The 21473-nt window shown below is 32.6% G+C and overlaps 1 protein-coding gene across 4 annotated transcripts in view; it reads left to right on the forward strand.

Annotated features, from left to right (window-relative positions):
* Nucleotides 1-13603, forward strand: part of ESP3 (RNA helicase family protein) — a 263344-nt gene extending 249741 nt beyond the window's left edge. For 2 of the 4 annotated variants that reach the window (XM_089828480.1, XM_089828481.1), the window contains exons 26-28: nt 12293-12355; nt 12484-12556; nt 12644-13603. In XM_089828480.1, the coding sequence (XP_089684606.1) occupies nt 12293-12355; nt 12484-12556; nt 12644-12699 (192 nt within the window). In that variant the 3' untranslated portion in view covers nt 12700-13603. The remainder of the gene's footprint in view (nt 1-12292; nt 12356-12483; nt 12557-12643) is intronic. The other 2 variants (XM_089828478.1, XM_089828479.1) reach the window with 1 other exon arrangement.
* Nucleotides 13604-21473: the final 7870 nt, after the last annotated feature.

Here is a 21473-nt window from a genome sequence, read left to right on the forward strand (position 1 = left end):
AAAGACATTGGAAGCCCACTATGATTTATTGTGATAATCAAAGTTGCATTAAACTTTCATCTAATCTAGTGTTTCACTACTACTACAAACATATTGAAATTCCATTTCATTACATCAAAGACATGGTGAATCGAGGAGTTATTCAATTAGAATACATATGTACAACTGAGCAAACAATTGATATCCTTACCAAGCTTCTTGCTAAAGTGAAGCTGAAATACTTCAGAGAAAAACTTGGTATGATTACTTGTAATGATAAATTTTTTAAATAAAATGTTTATCTTATTTGAGTTTATGCTTCTTGGTTATTTAGTAGCATTTGATATGTAATGAAAGGTGACGATCTTTCATGGACATATTCATTTGAAGGAAATTATTTACAAAGTGACGATCTTGTAAATAATAAACCTGTGTGTGTATATTATATGAGCATCTCTAGACATTGCTTAAGTGCAAGTAGAGATTATATGAACATTTCTAGACATTGCTTAAATGCAAGTAGAGATTATATAAGCATCTTTAGACATTGCTTAAGTGCAAGTAGAGATTATATGGGCATCTCTAGACATTGCTTAAGTGCAAGTAGAGATCATGACGATTCTGACTTATTGATGTTTTACTTCTCCCTTGCTAAAGAGGGAGTGTTAATGTTTTAGCATCAGAAGAAGCAAAACATGGATTATTTGATATACTAATAATTACTGCTGATTCTATAAACTACATGAATGTAAGCATATATATATATATATATATATATATATATATATATATATATATATATATATGTTTATGTCCTTGTAGTATTATGATATGGATTATTGGCAGCCTTTTATTGTGATCGGGCTCCTTTATGATATCGGGAGATACTCACTTTATTGTGCCACATTATATTCTTGTTATCAGGTACATACTAATCAAAGGTTGTTTGTTATTGTTATTATGAAACATGCCTCCGAAGAGGCATGCCTCTACATGGCTCTTGGGCCACGTAGAGACATGACTCTTCGGAGTCATGTATTCTGATCATATATATATGTGCATTCTGGCCGCAGGTAAAGGTATCAATTTACGGCATTTCAGTACCTGCAGTTAATAAATACTCATTGTATGAACATTGCACTTTGTTGATATTGTTACATCAATTATATATCACTTAAGTCATAACAGTATACAGTTCAAAGAGGGAAGATAAACTGTGATCGCTGCCAAAGAAGAAGTAAATACATTCAGCACTATTAAAGTAAGATATTCTCTGCAAGAATTTATTTTGTAATTGTTTTATCTATCAGAGATCCACAAATCTTAACAATTACGACATATACACAAGACATGTCAAGTGACACCACAAAGACACATGTCATGTCCACTAAGAAATACACAATTACAATTTATGAATTACAAATAAACATTCATGCAAGCTTTTACATTTGCAGATAGAAAATACAATTACACACGATTTTTTGTCTCTTCATTAACTGCAACCTTGGCTTAGTTTTAACATTAGTTTGGTCCTAGTTCTCCAAATTATTTCCATGGAATTTCCTGCACACCTCAATTCAAATATCAGTAGTACAAGAATCATATACCTGTACAATATAAAGAAATAACACCATCCACATATTCAATTCATAATTCAACTCATTCAATCAATTTACCATATTCCAATATGCAAAAATATCAACATATGCAATTAACATTAGAACCCTGCATCCCTTGTAACCATAATCACATTTCAATATAACATGAATTACATTGCCATTTTCAGTCATTCCATACAGAACCTATTCACTACATAGCAACTATTCAAATCAATTAATCACTAGATCATCACGAGGTGAATCACAGTAAGATTATGTTCATAACTATAAAAATTCCTTAAGTTAGCTAATGAAAATGTATGTATAACTATGTTGACATAAATCCAGTAATCAGCCATAACATGTAACGCATCACATCTTATGCTATTAATCCCTATCAATGCAGTCTAAATCCATAAATCCTTAATATATTAATTTAACATCTCACAACATAATTTCCTCATAACACTACTAGCACAATGATTCACTTCTAGCATCAAACATTAATCTATCATTTAAGCACTTCTCATCGCAATACAATTTCTAACAATCTCAAGAAGGTAAATATCAACTAGTACTACCATAATAACCACCCAAATTGATTATCCCTAGTTAAGCATGAAATAACATGAAGCCATCAACATAGGTTGTAAACTAATACAACAACATATCAAGCCTTTGATCATTAAAGTCTAAACATATCAACCTAATATAATTAAATAGGTCTAACATGAAAATAAGTGAAAATCTATATCAACCTCGAATAGTTTCCCACAATTCATCAATTGATGTAGGGAATGTCGGACATGACATACAAGAATCCTAGAAACCCTCTTAATAACATCCCTGCACAAAATGCATTATCATCAAATTTTCACATGGAGAAACAATAGATGATTCACAACAATATTCTCAAGGAAGGCCATCCCTTATCTCTGGATTGAAACATCTCATCTTACATATTTAATCTTTCTAAGCCTCTCTTAAGGCCTGCATTCGCAGCTAAGGTTTTATTAAGTGCACAAGTGGAGTGGTCTTACATCAACTTAAATTTAATTATTGCTTACACATTGATATGCATCCATGGATGTTGTTGGTGGTATAGTAGTAATTTGAACACCTATTGCTGACCTTAGAAGATTGCACTATCTCGTTGGAAGTTAATGACAAAACTAAGCCTAGTAGAGTTCACAAAATCATTCATGGTCTCTTGCATTCTAGGATTGAGTTAGATTCCTAAACCCTCAATTCATTTGCTATATATTTCAAGCCTTGTTAGTTCAGGATCAAGGGCCTCATTGTCATGTCATTCACAAAGTTGACATATCAAGAGTGAACTAGCATAAGTCTCCTTGCATAACCAGCGTACATCAAAGCCGAATGAGCTCATCCACATTAAAATTGCAAGTTCGCAGTGAACGTTCAAGTTGCCTCCATGATCTCCACAATCTAACATATGTGGTGATTTTGATCAAGAGAGGATTGAGTGTCTTCGGCCCTTTATTTTGTGTTGGTGTGGTCATAAAACACCCACCAATAGTATTATATATTAATATTGTAATTGTTTTAATTATTATTTTTGTCAACAATATCATGATTTATTGTTTTCTAGATGATGGGATAACAGTCTTTTAAATAAATCTGATCCATCATTTACATTTAAGTTGTTAATGTATTCAATTTCTAATGAAAGTGGTAGCTTGTAAAATTCTGCATGCATTTACTGAGTACTGCTATTATGGACATATATGTTGCAATGTTGTATATATTTGTGTGTGTGTGTGTGTAGAAAGAACACAAATAGTTAAAAAAAAAGAGCACTGTAAGGTTCTGCTTGCAGCAGTCATCTAAATCACTTGCAACCAAAGAGCTAAAAATTACTGTCATATCCAATCCAAGCAAGATGGAAACCAATTAAATCCTCTCCTTCCATAGGGTGCACCAAAATATTCAAATCATCAGAGTGCTGGAGGTACTAATATAAGAGTTTATAGGGTATGACAGAATTCATCTGAACTCATTAAATTCAAATAGGATCCATTTCTCTTTGGGAAATCGAAGTTAGCAGCTGATGCAACTCTAATTTAATACAATAAAACTTCATTAGATGTCATTAGACATAGACGGAAGAACAAATGAATCAACCATGGTTGATCAGAATTTCTTGTGTGAAGTGCAACTGACTGCAAAGTTTTGAGTAATAACTTTGTTAGCTGGTGCTATAACTTGGGAGTTATTCTGTCACCTGTTCAATTCATGAACTGTAACCTCTTTATAGGTCTGTGAGTCTTTTCTTTATAGAAGCACTGAGATAGATATTCTGTAGATGAGAGTCTAATGTCTCATTTACCAAGCAAGCTATTAGGGGAGTCGCTTTCTTTGCACTATCAGTTGACTCTTTGTTTTTCAATTCAATGAAACCTTTTTGTCCAAGATTCCTTCAACTCCATGATTGCCTCTCTCTTTTAAGCTGCATGAATGGCCTGAAGTGGCAGCACTGTTTCTTTTTGGTTGGCCTCTTTATTAAGGGGTAAAGGTCTGGCTGTGGCAATATGCACTCTTCTTTTAGATAGTACTTTACATGTCACTGTTTGAGGAATCTTCTATGTACCATTAAAAATCATCTTTTTTTGTCTAGATGCAGCTTTTTATCATCAAGAATATGGACAAGGAAAGTCATGCAGTTATCAGCACAGCCTCTGCCTGCTTTGAATCAAAGCGTGCTATTAAAATTAGACAAATAATCCAATAAAGAGAAGATGAGAGTTTGTAATGTCCCCGTTTTTGGCCAGTCTGTGTAGTTGATAGAGTTAGCTCATCATAGCGACCCTCTTGAGCTGATAGGGTGTTTTGGGGATCTCAATTGATTACTTACTATTTTCAGCAGCGCAGTGGATGGCTTGGTAGTTGGTCGTCACCTATGGTTGATCAGGTTAATAATTGCATGAGCTCTTATTTATTCATTGAGTTGCATTATTATAATAATGTTTATATTATAATAATAATGACTTTAAGAGATATTTCTAAAAAGCAAGTTGGAAAGTTTCTAGTGTTGAGTTCTTTTGGGAAACTTCCATGTTTTTTGAAGTGAAGTTTTTGGAAAACTTTTGCCAACAAAAGCTTATAAATGAGAGCTCAATTCATTGGGAAAAAAACATACTTGATTATATATTTGCTTTTGTGCTTTTGTGGCTTTTTCTTGGGTTCTTAACTGTATGCCCTTGCTAATGTACAAGGGTTGGAAATTCTAAGAATCACACTTGCAATTTAATTGCTGAGGTATAGCTAAGTTTGCCTAACTTCTCTACTGTCCATCATTGTAACTGAGAAGTGTTTTCATTCCACTACTGAAGTACAGTGGATTTGTCATATTTCTCCAACTGTGATCACTGTGGCTACAGAGATTGATATTCAAAAGGAAATCTATTGTATTGTGTGGCGAATTGGCAATTGATTTGATAACCAATTGGAGGTATTGGTGATTGTTGTATTTACTACTAGTTCCGTTTGAGATTGCCACTAGCTCTACGTCAAAGCTGTGAGTTGAATAATTTGCTGGACTTCGTAATTGGGTCATACATAATTGAATGCAGACATGGCTCCCTAAATTGTTTCATGTCCTACCTGTGCAATCTGCGTTTGTTTTTGTGACTGGATGTCACTTCCTTCTTGGCCGCAACTTGTAATGGGAGCAATCTTAATTAATTTCAGATCAATTTGTTTGTGCCTTTGGCTAGTGTTGGGAATATGCAATGGTGACGTTGTGTTAGGAGCCATCTATAACATATATTCGGATTCTCCTCTCAATCGGCAAAGGCAAGGGATTGTGCTACGGAGGACAATCAGGTTTCATCGTTGTTTAATACTGGGAATTTGATTCGTGATATTTCATCAAATTATGTCTTTTATTAATAAAATTATAAGTAATTCTGGAGTTGAATTGTTATTTTCTGTATTTGCTATATACTCTTGATATCTATTGAAAATTAAATTAAAGAAAGAGATACAAAACATTGTTCACTGTTATTGATAATTCTGTCAGAACATACTTAGAGTTTTTACAGAGTTTACTAATTCTTTCTAATGTGTGAGGGAAAAAGTAGGTTCTTCTTAGAGGCAAACACAACCAAAGGATGCTTATGAATATAATGATAGGTTGGAAATTATTTGAAACATGTATAATACAAGATCCACAAAGATTCAGATGCACAACAAACGGCCCTTATTGTTTCTTCTTTCAAGGATCATCATTGGTGAATTCTTGTTGATCATATCTAGAAAGTTTTATTAAGGAGGACACAAATTTTCTACCTGTTGTTTACCGTATAGGGTAAACGGATATTTATTGCATTAAGAGACTAGAATGTCCATAGAACAAGATACTTTATTCATATAAGAAGATATGCAATTCTAATTGCAATGATGATTCATAAATCTATTCCAACAATGTACATATACTTCTCGAAGGGGTGACTTAACTATCACACAACCTTTTGGATACTAACTCAACTTGTCGGCTATAATATAGGTTTTACCAACATCATCCCCCCCCCAAAAGCAAAGTCGTCTCCGAATGACAAACTAGAGACAACGTAAATTACGAAGTACATCAAGACTCAAAATAAACTAAGTAGAGGGTTGCATCCCTTGTATAGTTGGTGTCGTAGACATCCTATGTGCTCGGAGCTCGTTTAGTTGTGTCTGCAACTCATGTACCTATTGCATCTGAGCGTCCAAATTCAGTTTGGTCTGCATCTGGAGTTCTAGTGCCCTCTTCATCATGTCAGCTATCTTTTGGAGCTCCACTTCCTTTACATCTGACTCTTTCTTCGCATCCCCCAATTGAGATACAACTGTTGCCTTCTTAGCAATGATGTTGCCCGCTACTCCCAAGCTTCCTACTGGGTGGCCAAACTCGCTTTTGTTGTGGCTAGTCTGGTAGTTGTCTCCTCTCGAGCCCTTACTGCTATTACTTGATTTGCCTCACTCTTGCGCAAAGCATAGTACGCCTCCTGATACACCTATACTATATGTTGCGTGATTTTCTCAATTCTGCTCTCCTCAAAACATACAAAAAAGGTTGTTGGACAACGAACCACATGAATGCCAAGACCTACTCTAACTCTCGTACCACCGACTCCAAAGCACGTCTCTATGCTAAGACTACTACTTGGCAACCTCGAGACAACACATTTGCTAAGTATGTCTCGATATCCTCCTCGTCTATAGATGCCGAAGGGCTCGATGGTGTGTTGTGCTTCGTGGCAATTGCTGCCTCTACTGCTTCCAACATCTTCTCTGCAGTACTCCCTATCGAAAGTGGTGCGGTGGTGGCTCTCCTGCGATGTTTGGATGATTCTCTGCTAGGGTTGGAGGATCTATCACCTCAGGTACTTCTCTCATGGGTGAGATAGTTATCTAGCACCAATGTTTACCGTATAGGGTAAACAAATGTTTATCACATTAAGGGACTAGAACGTATGCAGAACAAGATACTTTATTCATATAAGAAGGTATGCAATTCCAATCACAATTATGATTCATAAATCCATTCCGACGATGTACATATACTTCCTGAAGGAGTGACTGAACCGTCACGCAACTTTTCAGATACTAACTCAACCCATTAGCTATAATATAATTTTATCGATAACACTTGTTATTTGTCATTTCCTGGACAACCATTTCCAGTAGCACACATTAATTAAGCCTCTGTGAAATAGTACACACACAAGATTGGATTAATTTTACACATTAAGGTTTGTTGTCTTGGTGAATGAGGCATATAGTTGCCAATCGCTACATGACTTTTTTAGTTGTTTCAAATGAAGTTGCCCTCCAATTGTGAGAAATCATATCAATGCTTTATTCTTAGTCAGTTGTTTGTGGTCTTGTCACATGTATTTCTGATAAGTTGTTTGCAAAATCTTTTTTGATCATTCATCAACCTATAACCTGTCATGGCTTCCTTGTGGAGGCTTCATCAAAATAAATATTGGTTGCATCCCTCTTGTAAATGATACAGTGTGTAGATCTCTCATTGTCTGGTTGTTGCTCATACTGGTGCATGAAATCTCTTGACAGATGACAAATGGCCTTTGGAAGGATATTTTTTAATATATATTTTGTTTTCCGTTTTCTCTACTATGCATATCTGTGCATACATTTTTAAATTATATTATGTGTAATGTTCCCACTAGTGAAGACAATAATTCTTGCAAAACCAATGTTAGAATTTATATAATAATTAAAAAAATTTCACCATTCTAACCTCTATCCTAACCCAACCTTTGTCATATCCCCATTTTAAGATAGAATTTTAATAATAATGATAATAAAGTTATATTTATAAAACTATGAAATAATAATTATTCAATCTATATTATTAATGAAATAATATTTAGTATGATTTTTTAAATAATGAATAAATTAATAAATTTTCAAAAAGTAAATAAAGAAATAAAATTAAATACAAGAGAATATTGTAGAAACTATGTTAACTTTCTAAATAGAATTTCATAATAAATAATAATAAACACAAATAAGCAAGTAAATAAATAATATAGCATAGAATAATATAAATTAACTGAATCTAATGAAAAGCCAAGAGAGATTTAATAAATAGACATGACTCCTTAAAATTGAGATATAAAAGGGAGGAGATTTTATTTTAGAGAGGAAAAAAAAAGGAAGAGGAGAAGAGAGGAGTTCAAAAAAGAAAAATAGAAGAGGAAAGTAATATCATGAAGAAAATAAGGAAGTGACTTTTTGAAAACGTATGAATGATATTGAAAGGATGTGAACCTTTGAAAGGGTCATAAGTATAAATAGTTGTGACTCTTCAAAAATATTGTGATTATAAAATATGGAGATTTTTTCAAAGGATTTTAGTTATGAAGTGTTGTGACTTTTTAAAAGGATTATAACTATGAAGTGTTGTGACTTTTTAAAAGATTTATATTATGAAAGGTTGTGACTCTTGGAAAAGAAACATTAGAGAAAGGTATGTTTATGGATTGTATTTGTTTAATTATTTTTATGTATTTATTTATATTTATGAATCATATTTGTGGATAATATTGTGTTAACTCATGGAGTTAACACCATGGATATTAATGAGACTTGAAGCATGGAGCATATAGATATTAAGGTCTACATTGTCCGTCATGGCCAAGAATCAATGTGAACTCGAAGCATGGAGCATGTGAAATATTATGATCTACATTGTCTGCCATGGTTGAGAATCAATATCAAAGCATGGAGCATGGAGATATTAAGATCTCCATTGTCTGCAATGGCCGATAATGGATGTGCTTGAATATTCTGATGTTGTCAAACATATGCATATGTCATTGGCCTTGGATAGAGGATGTTCGTCCAAGAAGAATCTTAATAGGTGCACTCTTGGGATGGCGGCGAGGTAGCTATGAGCTAAGAAGCCCGATCTAGAGACGTCCTTAAGATTGGGGTTAACTTAGAGGGTAGGATAATATAGTTAGTTTTATTATTATTGTGATTCTAATATTTATTTTGCAAGTATTACTTGTCCCTAACTAACCCTATTAATGGGGACATTACAACCTTAAAGACGTCTCCGCGTCATAATTAATAACCCTCTTAAGAATCCTTAGATCCCTAGTTACTTCTCTAGTCTTCTATGAAGTGCTCCCTTTAAGGTCCTTCCTAGAAGAGACATTGTCTATCTAGGGCCCTTGACACATATGCATATGTTAACATCTACAGAATATTCTGGCCTTATAACCATATGAAGATCACTCTCTTCTCAAAGTGGCTCTCTTGATCTTAAGCTATTAACCACATTAAGATCACTGTCTTCCCAAAGGGACTCTCTTGATCTTAAACTACTAACCATACTAAGATTACTCTCTTCCCTTAAAAGGGATTCTCTTGATCTTTAACTATTAACCAGTAAGTCATGCATGTTATCCATTTTGAATTACATTTTTACATATACGTATGTATATGCATAAATTATCCACAAGTGTGATTCATTAATAAAAAAGAACTTATAATCATAATTAAATAAATATAATCTATAAGCATACCTTTCTTACCTTCCTCTTTGCTTGGTCTATGTGGCTCTATCATTAGTCAACCCGTTTTGTTTCATCTTTTCCAAGAGACACAACCTTTGATAATACAAATCCTTTGAAAAGTCACAACACTTCATGGTTATAATTCTTTCAAAAAGTCACAACACTTAATAACTAAAATCATTTGGAGAAGTCTCTATACTTTATAGTCATAATATTTTTGAAGAGTCACAACTATTCATAATTATGACCTTTCTGAAGATTCACATCCTTTCAATATCATTGGTACCTTTTTAGAAAGTCACTTCCTTATTTTCTTCATATTACTTTCCTCTTCCATTTTTCTTTTTTGAATTACTATCTTCTCCACTTCTTTTTCCCTCTCTCTAAAATAAACTCTCCTCGCTTTTATATCTAAATTTTAAGGAGACATGTCTATTTGTTAAACATCTATTGACTCTTCATTAGATTTAGTTAATTTATAACATTCCATGTTATATTATTTATTTACTTATTTATGTTTATAATTATTTGTTATTAAATTCTATTTAGAAAGTTAACATACTTTCTACAACATTGTGTCTTGTATTTAGTTTTATTTCTTTAGTTACTCATTAAAATTTAAAATTAATTAAATTTATCTAAAATATCATACTAAATATTATTTCATTGATAATATGAATTAAATAATTATTATATCTTATTTTTATATTTTAGTATTGTTTTTAATATAATTTTATTATCATTATTTATTTAATAACATTGTATTATCGAATTATTATTAAAATTCTATCTTAAAATTGGGATGTGACAGTCCACCCTTCCTCAAATTGCTTGTCCTCAAACAATTAGATATTTTATTCTTTTGAGTTGAAATATATATTTCTCTTAGTCCAAATTCTTAGGTTGCTACCATGGATATATTTGAATCCTTTATAAGTGATTAACTTTTCTACATTAGTCTTTTATACAAATTATTCTTCTAGATCCTCTTTAACCCTATAGGATGACAAGATCATGCTCTGATACCACTATAATGTCCCCACCAGTGTGGACAATAATTCTTGCAAAACCAATCTTAGAATTTATACAATAATAAAATATATTTTACTATTCTGCCCTCTATCCTAACCCAAACTTAAAGACATCTCCACATCGGAATTAATAACCATCTTGAGGATCCTTAGGTCCTTGGTTACTTCTCCGTCTTCTATGAAGTGCTCCCTTTAAGGTCCTTCCCAGAAGAGACATTCTCTATCTAGGGCCTTTGACACATATGCATATGTTAACATCTACAGAATATTCTGGCCTTATAACCATATTAAAATCACTCTCTTCCCAAAGGGGCTCTCTTGATCTTAAGCTATTAACCACATTAAGATCACTCTCTTCCCAAAGGGACTCTCTTGATCTTAAACCACTAACCATACTAAGATTACTCTCTTCCCTAAAAAGGGACGCTCTTAATCTTATACTATTAACCATTAAGTCATGTGTGTTATCCATTTTAAATTACATCTTTACATATACGTATCTATATGCATAAATTATCCACAAGTGTGATTCATTAATAAAAAAGAACTTTCATAATTAAATAAATATAATCTATAAGCATACCTTTCTTACCTTCCTCTTTGCTTGGTCTATGCGGCTCTATCATTAATCGGCCCTTTTTGTTTCTTCTTTTCCAGGATTCACAACCTTTCATAATACAAATCCTTTGAAAAGTCATGACACTTCATAGCTAAAATCATTTGGAGAAGTCTCTATACTTTATAATCATAATAATATTTTTGAAGAGTCACAACTATTCATAATTATGACCTCTTTGAAGGTTCACATCCTTTCAATTGATACCTTTTTAGAAAGTCATTGACTTATTTTCTTCATATTATTTTCCTCTTCCATTTTTCCTTTTTGAGCTTCTATCTTCTCTTCTTTTGACCCCTCTAAACTAAATTCTTCTTGCTTTTATAACTAAATTTTAAGGAGACATATCTTTTTGTTAAACATCTCTTGACTTCTCATTAGATTTAGTGAATTTATAGTATTTCATGTTATACTATTCATTTACTTATTTATTTATGTTTATAATTATTTGTTATTAAATTCTATTTAGAAAGTTAACATACTTTCTACAACATTGTGTCTTGTATTTAATTTTATTTCTTTAATTACTCATTAAAATTTAATTATTTAAAATATCATATTAAATATTATTTCATTGATAATATAGATTAAATAATTATTGTATCCAATTTTTTAATTTTAGTATTGTTTTTAATATAACTTTATTATCATTATTTATTTAATAACATTGTATTATCAAATTATTATTAAAATTCTATCTTAAAATGGGGATATGACATTATGACACATTGAAGCCCTTTCTGATTAAACCAGTCCCATCATTGAAAAATATATGCTTATGTACAGAAAATTGTTACATATTTTAAAGCTGAATAAACTGGAAAGCAGATACTAGAAAGCCAGCTAAAATGTTTTCATTTAGTAGTCAAAACAAGATTAAAAAAAGTATTTTTTGATACAACTGTAAAACTTTGAATGGATTTATCATGGCCAGCCCTTCAAATTTTCAGTCATCATCAAGGTACTAGAATAAAGGTGGCCTTTTTTTTACTCTTGATGCTTGTGTGGCAGGTGTTACCACGCTGGGTTGTTTACTATGAACTAGTTTATACAACAAAGGAATACATGCGACAAGTATGTACTCATTTTAGGTTTTAGTTTGACTTTTACTATTCTTTTTTCTGGATGGATTACCAAATTCTGCTAGTTATGTATGCTATTGGACAGTAGGTTAACTTCCCCACCTTTTCATGGCCCTGCAGGTAGTTGAGATCAAACCTGATTGGTTAGTGGAGATTGCTCCTCACTACTATAAGTTAAAAGATGTTGAAGATGGTAATTTCTGATTTTATTGTATTCTGATTCTGTTTATTGTTCTTTGTAATGCTTCATTTTTGACTGAATGAGCTTTCATTTATTCAGCCACATCCCAGAAACTACCGAAGGGTAAAGGCAAAGCAGTGATGGATAGGTTTTGAATTTGAGGCGCCTTACAATATGATCATGTAACTGATTTCACAGTTTTGTTGATGAAGCTATAAGCAAAGAGTAGATCCTTTCCTCCATGCTTTGATGGTCTTCCTCCATGCTTTGGTTGACCTTTAGAATAGGACAAAGTGATCTTTATTGAAATAATTCAATTGTTTCTTTAATGTAAATAATTTACAATTTTGACATTCTTCTTCAGTTATTTTTTCAAATATTTGGTTTCCAATGATTCGAATGGTGGTCGAAGTGGCAATGTTCATGTAGTTTAATAATGGGATTTCACCCTTTACGAGTTTCAAATTCTTTTAATGAAACACAATGGAGTTCTCTTTCTGTAAGACTACATCAACTCTGATCTGGATCATCTCATTCATTGGAGATTGATACTGTAAGACCTTTTTTGTATCAAAAAGAAATTAATTTCAGCAACGTCAACATGAAGTCTAGGTTGATTGGATAGTGTGCCGTTAAGTGGTGGTGGTGGTGTTGTGACTGCCAAGGTTAAAAATCCTGCTGAGACATTGTGATCACAGACTTGTGCTTTTGCTGATCCAGTGCACTTGTGTGCATGAGGTTCCCCGTTAGTGACTTCTCTGGTTTGTACCTCTGGTTAAAAGCATTTTACGGGGTACCAGATTTTATGCTGTACAATCCCTCAAAAGGTGTTGTATTTGATAAAAGAAGGTTCAGTTTGTAATTTGCCACCGTAAAATATAAGAATTTATACATTTTATGCTCCTTGTATTTACATTGATTGTAGTTCCCGTTGTAGTGCTTAGTACTCAGCAATATCAGCTGTGAGTTTTCCAGGAACATCCAAATTGTTGATTTGACCTCCTACAAGATTTTTTTAGTTTCATCATTTTTATTGAATTTCATAAATAATCTTTGATACTTTGGTGTTCATTTTATCTGAAGGAGAGTAAAACCTATTATACAATGTTTTTGTATTTGATAATAGAAGGTTCAATTTATAATTTTGCCAATGTAAAGTAAAAGAATTTATACATTTCTGCACCTTGTAGTTACATATTCCAGAGTTCCCTTTTATAAATGGAATCTGTACTTTTTATAGTGCTTAGTACTCAGCAGTATCAGCATGATTTTTCCAAAAAGATCTGAATCATTGATTTGATCTACAAGATATTTTAGTTTCATCATTTTATTAAATTTTTCATCATTTTATTAAATTTCATAAACACTGTCTTTGATACTTTGGTGTTCACTTTTTAATCTGAAGGAGAGTATAACCTTTTATATAATGTTCTTGTATTTGATGAAGGGAGGTTCAATTTATAATTTTGTCACTGTGAATTATAAGAATTTATAAGTTTTGTACTCTTCTAATTTGCATTGATTGGAGTTCCCTTTATAGATGGAATCTCTACTTTTTATAGTGCTTACTACTCGTAGCCACAAGTTTTCCAAAAAGATATCCTACAAGATTTTTTTATTTTCATCATTTTATTGAATTTTATAAATACTGTCTTTGATACTTCAGTGTTAACTTTTTTATCTGGAGAGAAACTTATTAAATAATGTTTTTGTATTTGATAAAAGAAGGTTCAATTTATAATTTTGTCACTGTAAATTGTAAGAATTTATACATTGAATGCTCCTTGTATTTACATTGATTGGAGTTCCCTTTATAAATGAAATGTCTACATTTTATAGTGCTTAATACTCAGCAATATCAGCCGCGAGCTTTCCAAAAAGATCTGAATCATTGATTCGATTTCCTACAAGATTGTTTTAGATTCATCATTTTTATTGAATTTCATAAACACTTTTTTGATACTTTGGTGTTCATTTTTTTTTATCTGAAGGAGAATAAAACCTATTATACAATGTTTTTGTATTTGGTAAAAGAAGGTTCAATTTATAATTTTGTCACCCGAAATTATAAAAATTTATACATTTTCTGCTCTTTGTGTTTACATTGATTGGAGTCCCCTTTATAAATGGAATCTCTACTTTGTATAGTGCTTAGTACTCAATTCGTGAGTTTTTCAAAAAGATCCAAATCATTTGTTCAATCTTTACAAGATTTTTTTTAGTTTCATCATTTTATTGAATTTCATGAACAATGTCTTTGATACTTTGGTGTTCATGTTTTTATCGAAAGGAGAGTAAAACCTATTATATAATGTTTCTGAGTTTTGTACAAGAAGATTTTTTTGTGAAAATTTAAATTCGAACAATCTTGTTCTTTTATTGGGATGGGTATGGTAGGACACCTTGTTTTTTGCTTTGTTTTTGATAGTAGTCTTGGAAAAATGTGTTAGTTTTCTATATTAATATTTTTGTAGTTTACTTTTAATTTATTTTATATATTGTAGAGAACTATAAGGATTTTCAGTTTTTAGAAATTTTATATTTTACTTTAAAAAATAAATAAATAATATTAATAATAATAAATAAATAAATAAATTTTAAAAAAATAAAAAATAAAATTATTATATATAAGATATTAATAGTACATAGCACAGTATATAGATATTAATAATCAATCATATAAATATTAATTAATTAATTATATTTGTTATTCCTTACGCAAAATAAAATTACGATTTCACAGAGAAATAAATAAGATAATTTTAAATATAATTTCAAATGAAAAAAATGTAAATGCTAGATAAATTTAATAACTTTTTTGTTTAATAATATTTTCTTGGACAAATGAAATAATGTTGAGGCAAAATTATCGATTTTCATGTTATATTACTATTAATATTTATATCATTATTAAAAAGTAAAAGCAAGATAACTAAAATACATTTAATGGGTATGTGTACAAAGATGGAGGATCAAAAAGTCATCAATCACTTTTTTGGTCCCTAAAAAAAGGTATAGCTCATGCAACATACAACTTATGGTTTGGTGTGTTAGGCATTAGGCTTTAACACATTAAGCTTATATAGGGTCCCTTATATGATATGACACCCCAAATGTTAGATTGAAAACATGCTTCTCTCTTTCTCTTCAACTTTGATCAAGATCTTCAGAGTCAAGTCAAATTCAATTTCAAAGTTTTACTTTCTTACACTAAGTTGTGTTTCATGTATATATTATAGATTTTTGAAGATCGTATAGAATTCTAGATAGTCAAATTTGAGCAACATTCATTATCATACTAATATTTATTTTTTATTTTTGCATCTCGTGCTCTCTCTCTCTCTCTCTCTCTCTCTCTCTCTCTCTCTCTCTCTCTCTCTCCACCCTCTTTTCTCTCCAAGTCTATCCCACCCTCTCTCTCCCTTTCCTTCCCTCTTTATCCCCATCTCTATGCTTTTCTCTCTCCTCATCCATTCATCTATTGCCATCTTTTATTGTTTCTCTACACTAGCCAGGGAACTCGAGAGAACAACATAAAAATAACTGTAAATGTGACTTTTTTTCTAAAACTTTACATCTAACATGAATTTTACATCATAGTGAATCTTGACATTACTTAGCAACGTATAAACATAAAATGTAAACATTAGATTAATAATGTAACATTCATTTAATAACTCCTAAATCCATAAGGGACTAATCATTTACATAATGGTAATAATCAAGTACACATTTAAACAATTCAACATCACATCTCAATGATCATCATTATATGTGTATGGCAAGTTTCCAATCATTTACAAGAGCATATGCTACAATTTCAAATTCCTTTACAACATATACAAATACAATAATGATCATTTATGAAGAAGCTAATTTGATGATACAATGTAGATGCTAAATAGTTGCACAAATCGTTCAAGATCCATGAATTAAAATCAAAAACTAAAAAGTAGCCTTGATGGAAACTATCTACAACATGTGAAACTTTTGAGGCCCACTTCCCCAACTAGGGGATAACACAAGGCCCCACAGCACACCAACAAACACAACAAATTACATCACATAGAAGCTAAGAAGGCCAAACATGACATGCTTAAAGAACGAATATGACAAATCATACAAATATACATGAGAAATCACATGACACTAAACCATCCGAGAGGAGAATCTCAATAATGACATGAGTGAATCCCAAGACACATGTTGAATGTTATGCGTCGAATATGGAATTGATGTTATTACATGTCAGATATGGAAGCAATGTTAATATTGTGACTTTGGACTAATGCAACAATTATAGGATTGATAGAGGAACAACCCTTGTACATAGTAGTCAAGTTGGTTAAGATACAAACATTGTGACTCTTCCATACATCTTATTTACTAATTACTTATTATTAGCCTACATTATCTTCCTCCCCCTAGAAAAATTTGTCTTCTAGATGATCAAAAGAAAAATAAGCTAGCTTATCAAGAAACCTTCCTAGTGGGATGGGTGAGAAAACATCCCTCAAGTAGTGGATGTACTAACTCGCACAAGTCGTTGTCAAGGGAGTTTCAATTATCTCTATGTTGTTAGTTGCTTGCCTCTTGCCACTTGCAAAAGCCTCAATGCATCCAACCTAACCTTCTCTGTGATGGCCAATTTATCTACTTCTATGATTCTGTCCTAGTCTATTTTGAATTCCAACTTTTGTACTCTCATCACTAGAATAACTTGTTCTCTTTCTGTCTTAGCTATTTCTCGTGTCGCCCTCTAGAGCTCAAGAAAGGTAGTCTTGGATATATTTTTCATTTGTTAGAGTATGGACATCATGGTTGGCTGCTCGAGATACACTTGTATAGCCTAGATTACTCAGTATCCCTTGATCTTGTCTTCCATCTCTTTGTTCGACACTCAGGTCCCGTAAAGAGATTTTTTTAATTCCTTACAACATCCCTCCTTGAATTGTAGTAGTGATTTAGCTAAAGAGGCTACAGATCTTATGTATGCTTCTTCTACCTATTTAATCATTTCCTATGGCACGAATCATGATTCTTGATTTAGCTAAGAACCTTTGTGCTAATTATCCAAATGGTAGTATATTTTTTGTACTTGCGACAAGTCCACCCTTTAGATCTCATGTGTGTTGGCTTTCTACCTCCATTCCTCTTGTTTGTGGTTGGTGATCCATGTGCTTAGGGTGTCCTATTATCAAAGCCAATGAGGGTGGGGGTATCTCGTTCACTACCATCTGAAACTTGGCCAACAAAGTGTAAGCTTCATTTTGTACTTCCATTGCCATAGCATGTTGCTTCTTAAGTTTTTGGGGGCATAATTTTTAAAGGGGCTAGTGGTACTAGAGTAGGATTAGATATGTTAGCTTGGGTCAACTATACTCTTGTTTGCATGACTACAACCACAATCAATTTTGTTGTCTCTAGCCCTTGTGAAGTAGTGATCCATATAGTGTGGGGCGGCTTTCTTGTGTGATCTAATGTTTACCACCTTCTCATGGGGAATTTGTTTTATTGGAACTTGATGCAAGGGCATTCGAGGGTCAAAGCTATTGACTTAGATGTGGGTTTTGGTTGAAATTTTACAAGTAGTTGCGTGAAGAATTATGTGGATTGTTGATCGAGCTCAACTCAATAGGTAGCTGTTTTGACATTTTTTCGGGAGCCTGAAATATCATCTTGGCCTTTGAAATTGGCTTTTTCTATTTTGTCTGATTTTTTTAGAAAGTTGTTTCTATAATAATTTCGAAATCATATTTTTGATTTCGTTGATTAGTTGGCAATTTATCTTGCCTTAGTTGGGGGCTTTTGTTGGGAAAAATCAAGATTCATAGGATGTGTTTTAAAATTACCAAAAATGGAAAAATCTATTTTTCCCAAAAAATTGCCAAATATGGTAATTTTTGGAATTGTAATAAGTAGTTGTTTTCTTTCATTGTAGAGGTAGAGTAGAGTTGCAAAAGTTTAATGAAGAATTATGGCATTTTGAAACTTCTGTGGTTTGTTATTTTTTGATTTATTCTTTGAAGTGTTTGGGTTACATCAGAACTAAATGTACAACATATGAATGATGGGATGACGTAAATGATATCCTCTTCGCCCTACAATATGGGAATGAGGACATGATGCCAACATATTATTCTACCATCTTGGTTGATCCAATCGTTTTGCCAATCGTACCAGTCATTCCAACTACGCCAACAATGTCCACCATATTTCCTTCCCTACAATTCTTTGTATGGTTAGCATCTGTATAAATGGGGTGTGTGGTTATGGTCTGTACGACTACCCTCTATGTGTGGGAGGACTTCTTTTGGTTGTGTCCCTATATTAGGCATCTCTAATGAATTTGTTGGTATGGATTTAGGTAACGCCCTTCAACCACTAGCACAAACTCAATATCCTCTTACACTTCATAACCTCTTCTTTAGTGTGGGTGGATGCTGATCCATATTGTGGGGTGAAGAGAATATCATTTACGTCATCCCATTGTTCATATGTTGTACATTTAGTTCTGATGTAACCCAAACCCTTCAAAGAATAAATCATAAAATAACAAACCGCAAAAGTTTTAGAATGCCATAATTCTTTATTAAACTTTCGCAACTCTACTCTACAGTGAAAGAAAACAACTACTTATTACAATTCAAAAAATTACCATATTTGGCAGAGTTTCAGGAAAAATAGATTTTTCTATTTTTGGTAATTTCAAAACCCATCCTATGAATCCCAATTTTTCCCAAGAAAAGCCCCCAACTAAGGCAAGATAAATTGCCAACTAATCAATGAAATCAAAAATATGATTTCAAAATTATTATAGAAACAACTTTCTAAAAAAATTGGAAAAAATAGAAAAAGCCAATTTCAGAGGCCAAGATGACATTTCAAGCTCCTGAAAAAATGTCAAAATGACCACCTATCGAGCCAAGCTCGATCAACAATCCACAAAACTCCTCATGCAACTGCTTGTAAATTTTTTGCCAATTGTACTAGTCATTCCAACTGTGCCAACAATGTCCACCATATTTCCTTCCCTACAATCATTTGTTTGGTTGGCATCTGTACGAATGGGGTGTGTGCAGTTGTGGTCTATACGACTACCCTCTATGTGTGGGATGACTTCTTTTGGTTGTGTCCCTATATTAGGCACCTCTAATGAATTTGTTGGTATGGATTTAGGGAACACCCTTCAACCACTAGCACAAACTCAATATCTTCTTACACTTCCTCCATAACCTCTTCTTTAGTGTGGGTGGATGTTGATCCAAACTGCTCCCTTCCTCCTGAATTGAAATCTAAATTGGAGGATGTTATTGCTGTCTCCATTTCCTCTTCTTCCTCTTCTTTAGTGTTGAGTGCTATATGAAATACATTGTCTTATCTTTTTCTTGTGTGGCTTTTGCTTCCTTGATGAAATTGTGTCTAAGTGTAGATAGTAAGAGATGGTAGGTTCATAAGGTTCCATCCTACTAGCTGGACTGAATTCTCCCCAACACTCGGGTGCTACTTGTGTCCTATGTGCATCTAGAAACAATACTAAGGAATGGTGTAACATATAGAATGTCTTATTCTTCAACTCTAGGAATTCTTTTATTCTATTGAGTGGGAGTTGTACCCAATTGTAAACCCTACCACAATTCAATTCATTTACCTATAGTAGCATGGAGATGCCAATGTTTGAAGTTCTATTGTCCCCAATGAATTTACTTTTTACTAGGTTCACTATGCACCTCCATTTTGCATTGGCAATTAAAGTTTTCTTCATATCTCTTTTTATTCTTACTTTATATGTTTTCCCATTTCTTTTTCATTAAGTCATGTTTGCACATAAGCTTTAGCAACTATTTCTTGTCACTTGTGCTCATCTTAGAAAAAGGTTTATGTGCCTAGTACGCTTTGTTTAGTACCACAAACACCATGGAAAATTATTTTAGAGAATAAGACACCATTTTACTACAAATACTATATGGAAAATTTATTTATTTCTATTGCACCCATGGACCATGGTTCTTAAAACTGGTTCAAACTCTTTTAGGTAAAAAATGGGCATGAAGATTATCTTATCTATCTCAACCTTCCGTAATGCAACCTTCAATGAATGATTTTCAATTGTAGGGCCTTCCTACTAGTTCTTGCATTCTGTATAAGAGACCCCTTTGAATGTGATACTAGTCATTGTGACTGCTTTCATCTTGCCTTTGTTACTCTTCTTCTTGCTTGAAGTTTCCATTGTCTCTTCTATTGATTTCTTGTTTATTCCACTCTTCTTATACCCAACTACAAAGTTGTGTTTGCTAGGGTTTTAGACTCTTCCTTTAACCATTTTGTAGATCCCTTCTATGAATGCCTTTGTCCAACTTTTTGTTTTTGTATAAAGGGTTGACAGAGTTTTTTCCTTTGAGTTCTTGCTACACATACAAGCAACATGAGGCTTTTGTTATTTATGGTACATGATTTACTTCTTCTCCATGTATGACAAATTCCTCCCTTCCTTTTTCACAACCCACTACTTGATCCATATGGGTCTTCACACACCTCACAAGGCTTGATATTCCTTTCATTTGACTTCAAGCTTGTGTATGCCTACTAGATTTTGTACCTCGCATATGACCTTTGTATGATTGTTAGCTTTTTGTCTAGCCTACATATAGACATCATATGGGGTATCAATAACCTTTCTCATACATAATGGAAGTAGACTACTTTCGTATACTATCAACATCTTCCTTATGGTACCTCTACGTACACCTTTTTCTTCGCATAGAAGTTGCGTGTATGTTTCTTCCTTCACAAGGTTATGATTTTTTCACCTTTTAAGGTTCATTTTTTATAGTTCCCCACTTTATTGTTAGGTTCCCCTCACCTATTTCACTTTTTCATTTCTTTATAAATTTTTTTACGCCCAATATTTCAATTTCCTTTCTTTCAT

Source organism: Cupressus sempervirens, chromosome 5 (assembly GCF_028749045.1).
Source record: "Cupressus sempervirens isolate cs-2001-9-10 chromosome 5, ASM2874904v1, whole genome shotgun sequence".
In the NCBI taxonomy this organism is placed as follows: domain Eukaryota; kingdom Viridiplantae; phylum Streptophyta; class Pinopsida; order Cupressales; family Cupressaceae; genus Cupressus; species Cupressus sempervirens.